Source organism: Eschrichtius robustus, chromosome 15 (assembly GCF_028021215.1).
Source record: "Eschrichtius robustus isolate mEscRob2 chromosome 15, mEscRob2.pri, whole genome shotgun sequence".
NCBI lineage: Eukaryota > Metazoa > Chordata > Mammalia > Artiodactyla > Eschrichtiidae > Eschrichtius > Eschrichtius robustus.
Genome location: NC_090838.1, coordinates 64,504,387 through 64,512,194, shown reverse-complemented (window position 1 = coordinate 64,512,194; position 7,808 = coordinate 64,504,387). Strand labels below are relative to the sequence as shown.

Genomic DNA, 7,808 nt, shown 5'->3' with positions numbered 1-7,808 from the left:
GATCCAACAGTGGCCCACTGGGCTGAGTTTATTGCTTAGGTTGCCATGAAGGTACTATGTGAGTGTCTGTGTGAGTCTTAGGGGATGGGGGGGGTGCCTTGGGAGGGAGTCTTTTACCAAGAAGAGCCTTTGTTGGGTGTGGGCTACGTCACTGCCTCAGGTTACATGAGGTTCTCTGACCCCCATTATCAAAGTGTTTTCCTCTCCTTGTCAAGGAGTCTTTGACCCAGGTGTCTTGGATCTCTCAAGCTCTGTTCAGGGCACCCCAACTGCAGGCTCCACTTGCCCCAGAGAATAGACAGGTGGACTCAGAGTATCACTGCACAAATGGTGGGAGGTACAGAAGTCTACAGAGAAAGTGACATAATGGACAATCCAGGAGGGACTGGTCCACTTCTTCATGGCACTGTTCGAAAAAAATAGAAGAAATCGTAGCAGCAAGTTCCTTAGGAGTGGTGAGTTCCTCAGGAGTGGTGGGGCTTCTCTGCCTCTGGGATGTGATATGTGAACAAAACCCTTGCCCTGTTGGGCCTCCACTGGTGAGCAGTGCTGTCCCAGAGCTGTCTTCTTCCTACAAAGGAGGGCTGTGGTATAAGCCCAGGACTAGCTGTGGGAGAGAAATGAGAAAGACAGAACCCAGATAAAATAGGAATGAATATCCCAGGTCTTAGAATTTGCCCCTGGGTTGGTAGGGGTTCTGTCCCAGGATCTGGTTGGGTAGATGAAGTCTGCCCTTCAAGTCACTCTTCTATAGCGAGTGACCCTGATGCTCCTGGGCAGTGACCAGTGGCCGCCTCCACTGTTGTAGATGCTGGGTGGTTTCTGGGCCTCTCCAGGCTGAAGGACCTCTACTCCAAGTACAGGAGCTTAATAAGAAGACAAAGACAGACAGATCGACTGATAGATGGAAGGAATAACCAGGAAGCCCAGGCTTCACTGGCAAAGACCCCTCCTGGGCAGTAACACTAGCTCTGGTTTGCTGTGTCCTCTCTCCTGAGGCCCAGGTCTCCGGCCCCTTCTCCATGTGTTTTGACTTCCTCAGGGCCTCTGAGCCATAGCGGGACAGCCTTGGGTCCAGCCGGAGAGCCAGCAGAGTCCACTCACCTGCACTTGCTTCCCCATGGCATCCCCAGTATTCCCGGTTACAATCGCTCTGCCCGGCCAGGTCCTTCCAAGTTTCAAGTCCCCCAGCCCCCAGCACCGCGATAATAACTTCCAGCCGTCCGACCTCTTTAACAGCGTTCCGCAGGGATGGGGCGGAAAGAGGGGGCCAGGTCAGGAGACAGAGGTCCTTACTAGGTGAGACTGGGTATCCTACCACTGCCAGCTCTGCTCTTCCTTCTCGGAATTTTGCAAATCCCCAGCCGTTGGGGCCAGGGAAAGCAATTTTATTGCCGACGAGTTTATGAGCCAGAGCTGCGGCTAGGCGGGGAGTCTGTGGTATACAGAATCTGGGGGCCGCCCAGGAAGGGTCCAGCCCGAGTGTGCACTGCGCCGCGTCCGGCAGCGCAGAGCAGCCCTGCGGCCCGGCGGGTTGTTCCTCCGGTTTCTCTCCACACCTCCCCACCCGGTAGAAATACCGCTGCCGGGACGTCTACCAGCTCCAGACCCACCGCGGACCCGGCCGGGTTGGGGGGTGGGGGCGCAGGAGGAGGGGCATTCGAGGCTCGGGCCCAGCGCGGGGGGCGGGTCCGAGGCTGGGGGCCCAGATCGGGAGCCGCGCTGGGGCCCAGGCAGCTGCGGAGCCGAGCGCGGCGGGCGGCGGGACCGCCACAGCCCGGCTGGCCATGAGCTCGGGATCCGAGCCCCGGACACCCCGGACACCCTTCAGCATCGCAGACATCCTAGGCCCGCGCATGGTTCCCCGAGGACCCTCTGCGTCGCAGCTTCCAGAGTCGAACCAAGGTCCCACGTCGCCGCTGTGCGCGCTGGAGGAGCTGACTAGTAAAACTTTCCGCGTACTTGACGGGCACGCTCCGCAGCCCTCTGAAGGTATAGCGCCGGCGAGGTCGCTCACTGTGACTTGGCCTTCTCCCCATTTCTCTCCTCCAGGTTCCCGGTGTCGAACCTTCGTTCACACTGGCCGCTACCCTAATCCGCACCCTGCCCTCAGCCCACGTGCCGGGGTTTGCCTCTCCCTCTTCTCGCCTCCCCTCCGTTAGTTCCCAGGCTCCGCGCCCGCTCCTGGAGGCCGCCAGCGCCGAGGGGAAGGGCCAGTCTGTCGAGAACTGAGCGGAGCAATCGCGACAGAGAAAGGCCAGAGAGGAGACAAAAGGCCTGGCCCGGAGGCTGTAAATGAGTGAGCTAGGGCAAGGGCGGCGCAGAAAGTGCAGGGAGGCGAGGCTCGGGCCTCTCCTGGTGACCGAGCTCCGCTCCAAGCCGCTCTCTTCTCGAGAGGGCGCAAGGAGCAGAAGTTCCTTGGAGCCTCAAGGGCCGCGGGACTCTGGACTCCGTCTTTCCTCTCCCTTTGTACCCCCACTCTCTCCCTTTTGGGCTCGAGGAGGGGGCGCCCGTGTCACCCAAAAAGAATAAGCCGAGAATGCCCGACACCCACCAGTCTAAAGAAGGGCACGGTGCAGGTTCTCTCACACTCACCATTCCGGCTGGCTGCCCCTACTCTGACCATGGTCGGCCCCTGCCTCTGGTGCCGGCCCAGACCTGCAAGCCCGCTCCACCAGGGGCTCCGGAAGGCCTCAAAGGCCCCGCCCTAGACCGCCTGACGGTGCACCAGTTCTCTGGCTTGTCCCGCCCTCCTCCCACTCCCCAGTCCCCGCAAGATACCCTCAGCCTCCTGCCTCCAGTACCCCAGTGGCCGGTTCCACTTTGTGCCCCACCCGCGGGCTGAAATACCACCCTCCCCCCTCGCAAAGTTCGGGAAGGGGCGGCGGTTCTGGCTCCCGTCCGTCTTTTCGCTCCGCACCAACGCCCCCCCCCTCGCTGGCTTGACCCCACCCCCGCTTTTCCTCCCGGACCGAAGCCTGATTTCCACAAGCTAGAAGAAGGCTGACCGCCCCCCTGTCCCCGCAGGCCGCGCGGCCCCAGGCGCGCTGGGCCCTGGCCGGGCCGGCCGCAGACGGCGGAAGTCACGCACGGCGTTCACCGCGCAGCAGGTGCTGGAGCTGGAGCGGCGCTTTGTCTTCCAGAAGTACCTGGCACCGTCCGAGCGTGACGGGCTGGCGGCGAGGCTCGGCTTGGCCAACGCGCAGGTCGTCACGTGGTTCCAGAACCGGCGAGCCAAGCTCAAGCGCGACGTGGAGGAGATGCGCGCCGACCTGGCCTCGCTGCGCTCGCTGTCCCCCGAAATCCAATGCCGCCTCGCGCTGCCTGACACCGCCCCAGGCCTCTGCCCTGGCCCCGCCCGGCCTGACTCTGGGCCCCAATTGTCAGACGAGGAGATACAGGTGGACGATTGAAGGCAAAGACACCTCCAGGGCTCTGGGGCCCTGGGCTCCGCGCCCCCGCGTCCTGTCTGGGTTCCGGGGTAAAGGGAGGGTGTCGACCCGGGCCCCTTCCGGCTCACAGTCCAGACGCCCACCTTTCCCAATGGTTGAGAATAAAGTTGAGACTCCGCCGCAGCACGCCTCAATCCTGGCGCTCCCAGCAGTAAGAGCAAAATCTGCTGATTATTGCGAAGCTTCCGTACTTGGCACCGTGCCGAGCGCTTTAAATCCGATGTTTCCTTTAACCCTCACGCAACCCTATAAGGTAGGTGATATAATTATGCCCATTTTACAAAAGAACAACCCCTAGGTCAGGATGTGGACCCAGGCATCCAACCAGCCTTCAAAGCTGGTGCTTGTCAGCTTTATGCTCTGGAGACTACAGGATGAGGGGAAGGGCATGGGACTCTGGTAGCTGCGGGCGCGTACCCCTCCTCTACTGGCCGCCTTAGTTCCAGGTCTCCACCCGGCGTTTGACCAGCTGCCACCTGGGAGACCTTGCACCTAACTAATAGACTGGCCCCAGAGTGACAGCGCCCTGCCTGACTCTCCTTTTTCCCGACCCTGAGGTCATTTGTTAATAGAGTCCTGACCCTTCTCCTCGCCCCCACAGAGAGAATCCTATGCTGAGACACAGGCAAAGTGATGAGCTCTGGGAGAGGGGACATACCCCTGCTTCTGGGACCTCCATCCCACCCCGCACTTGGGCGGAAAATGTCACCACCAGGATGATGGTGGTGGCGGGAGGGTGGGAAGGATTGGTCCTACTTGCTGAGGCAGAGCTTAGAGTAGCTGCTTGCAGGGTAGAGAGCCCAGCCCACCTCCTCCAGCAGACATTTCTGGGATTAATTTCTAACGCTGGTAATTAATCATCCTCCTGCATGTGATGGGGAGGGAAGAGGAACACTCCCCATGATGCAGGTCTTCCCCCATGCCCGGTCATCCCTGTTCATCTTTAGGAGACCATGCTTAGGCTTGGTCTTCCTGCTTCCCCTCTCTCTCTATCAGTCCTTCCTCCCTCCTCAGACCTTCCCATGCTCAGGTGCCACAATCCCACTCTCAGGATGCTCTGGGAATAATCCACCCAGCGCTGGGGGAGGGGGAGGGGTGTGTGTCAGCTAGGGCCTCAGTTGCAGGTAGAAGTCCCAGAAAAGGATATTTCAGGGAGGTGAACAAGGCTGGAAGGCAGAAACGAACCTGGCATTTTCAGACACAGTTCCAAATGCTTTGCATGGATTAATCTTTACAATAAATCCCATGAGATAAGACTTTAATTTCATTTTAAGGATAAGGAGAACGAAATCACAGAAGCGCATGATCATGTCATGAAGCTTGTAAGTGGGGGCTGGGACTACTAACCGAAAGAAGTGTTCACAGAGCGGAGAGAGGGAAGAGCCAAAGGTAGGAATTTAGGCATTGTACTGTAGACAGAGCATGTCATGGTTTTTGGAGGTTTTAGGGAGGAGAGGTATAAGAGCAATGTTTAGGGCAGGCTCATCTGGCTGCATGTGCAGGGTGACTGGCACAGACCTGAGGAAGGAGTGTAGCTCTGGCCACTGCAAAAAGTAAGAGCAGAGAGAATTCAGGGCCAGACTTGGAGTGGGGAGGAAGGTTGTTATGAAACAGGAATCAGTGTAATTTCTCCAGTGACCAAAGATTGGAGGAGTCAAAGACAACCTTGAAACCCTGGGCAACTGGAAGGAAAATGACGTCATTGACAGGAACAGATAATGTCTACTAGTACAGAGCTAAGAATCTGTCACCTATTATATACAAAAAGTATTCTTTGCACCTGTGTTGCCTCTACAGTACACATATACAACACACACATACCTCCCCTTGTTCCTGTTCAGGGCTCCATCTGTATTCCCTTCATCCCCTTCTAAAGACTGCCTCTCTGGAACCTTTAGATTGGGGTGACCAATTCATTCTTGTTTGCCCAGGGCTTTCCCAGTTTTAGCACCGAAAGCTCCACAGCCTTGGAAATCCCTCAGTCCCAGGAAAACCAGAATGTTTGGTCATTCTGCTTTCCAGCCCCGGGGACTCAGAACTCAGGCTGCTGGGTCAGAACCCTACCAGTTAGCAGTGTGAGTGTGGGACAGAGTGGAGGCAAGGTGTCAGGAGTCCTATGGCTCTTGGGAAAGATTCAAGTCCAGGACAGTCTAAGAGGTAGTGGGGCGGGGATGTTTCTTTGAGGGGCTGGAAGAGCAAGGAGCAGCTCAGCCTGAAAGCAAAGATGCCATACAGTAGTGGTGGGTGGCCCTTCTTTGAGGGGCCAGGAGCCCTAGTGGAGTCCCCAAAGCATGTAAGTCCTACCTTCCTAGCCCCAGTCCAGAACAAGAGGGCCACATGAGCAGGCCTGGTATGGAGGCACTGTGATATAATCACCCCTTAAACAAACACAACCACCTCTCCCGAACCCCACCCCCCCGCCAGCCAGGCATGAGCAAAGAACTCCCAGGGCAAATAATTCTAGTCAGGAAGGTAGGGTTCAGTCAGGTTAACTGGCTCTGAGCCATAACCCTCTGCTACTTAGGGCTTCCTAAATCCTAGCCCAGTGCTACCACCTCTTATAATCAAGGCTTGGATAAACAAAACTCAAACCTGTCCCACCAAAATGGCCTCCTGGATGGGTGTCTCCTCTGCTAGGTCCTAGAGCAGAGCTTCCCAAACGTCAGGTGCCTGAGGATCACCGGGAGGGCTTATTGAAACACAAACTGTTGGGCCCACTCTTTCAGTTTCTGATTTAGAAGGTCTAGAGGGGGCCTGAGAATTTGTATTTGTAAAAAGTTCCCAGGTGACACTGATGCTGGTGGCCCAGGGACCACGCTTTGAGAACCACAGTCCCACAAACTCTGTATTTTGTGAAATAAGCAGCAATTCACTCATACTTCTCTTCCCAGTGTTGGAATCATGAATATGTAGGACAATTGCAGACAAAAATCAGTTTATTTAACACCCACTATGTACCAGGCTTTCGGTAGGTAGGTTCTCACACTTTCTCTTTCAGCCCTCACAACAGCCCTGTGAGGTAGGGATTGCCCACATTTTACAGATGAGGAAACTGAAGCACAGGTGTTAAGAAATCTGCCGAAGGTGACCCAACTAGTAATGGCAGACTTCAATCTGTCATACAGTATTTAAGGGGCCTGAAACCATAAACAATAAAAAGAATTTGGGACAGCCTTAAATAAAGAGGTGTTTCAGCATCTCCTATCTATAGGTGCAAATGGTGTTGAATAAGACCCATAGGACAGCAAGAGTCATTCATCCTGATAAATGGTTCCTCTAGGAAAGGCATTCTGGAGGCCTAAAAGTCCCCTACAGATCCACATTTAAATGAGCTGAGAGTCCCAGGCAGAGCTAGGGAGGAACCAGCCAGGAGCAGCTGCCAGGATCTTAGAGGAGAAACCAGAAGGTCATGATTCTTATTCAGAAAGTAGAGGATTTTAGCCTTCTTTAGGGGCAGTGACCCTGGGTGGAAAAAATTAAGTAAATTCACATGGGGGAAAGGCTGGTTACAATGCCCAGTGCTGGAGTGGAGAAAGACCATGACCAAAGTAGCAGAAGCCTGGGTACCTGCTAAGGCCCCATCAGTGGGAGAGCCAGCAGTGCAGGTACCTGGAGTTGTATGGGCTCTGCCAGCTCCAGGCAGGAGCTGGTAAGCTGGTAAATACAAACCCTTGGTGAATCTTTTAGCAGTGGGAGGAGGGGCGCATCAGACCATTGGGCAAAGGAGAGGTCAGAATATGTATAGAAGTGTGGACAGGAAACAGGGCATGAGGAGCTCAGGCTTCAGAAAACAGGGCAAGAACTGGGATTAGGAAGAAGTGAGCATTTGTCAAGCTGAAGGGTGAGACTTGGGCCTTATTCATTACTGTGACCCCATCCTGAGCACAGAGCTCTGGCCGGTGAGTGAGTCCCCCAGGGCCAAGAAGCAGGGCAAGCCTCAAATGCCCCCACTGCCAGGTCTGTTATAGTCTGAAAACCTGAACTTTTGTACAGATCCCTTCTTGAGCCTTGGGGGATTTTATTTTTCCTTACTGCTCCCAGAAGAAGCCATCTGCTTAAGAACCAAAGAAAGCCTATTTCAGTGGATGTAGGGCTCCTTTCTCTCATCAGAAGGTCTCTGTGGCAAGAGGCATGACTGCCAGGGATGTTCCCAACCATGGTTTTAGAGTACAGGTCTCAAAATGTGCAGTGAACTGCTACCACACAGTGTCCTTCATCCCTGTGGGATGCACACATGGCCTTGCCTTATTAGGGACAGGTCCTCCTTCATCTGGTGTGAGGTAGGTGCTGGGGCCCAAGTCCCAGGATGCCCCAGCCCTTTGAGGAGTCCTGGAAATGGAGAGGACAGGGTCTTCT

General features: G+C 55.6%; 1 protein-coding gene across 1 annotated transcript; it reads left to right on the top strand.

The window, feature by feature from the left end:
- Window positions 1-1,787: 1,787 nt before the first annotated feature.
- On the top strand, window positions 1,788-3,413 carry LBX2 (ladybird homeobox 2). Its single transcript, XM_068565157.1, has 2 exons — window positions 1,788-1,992; window positions 3,028-3,413. Exons 1-2 carry the CDS (start codon window positions 1,788-1,790, stop codon window positions 3,411-3,413), a joined length of 591 nt encoding a protein of 196 aa, XP_068421258.1.
- Window positions 3,414-7,808: the final 4,395 nt, after the last annotated feature.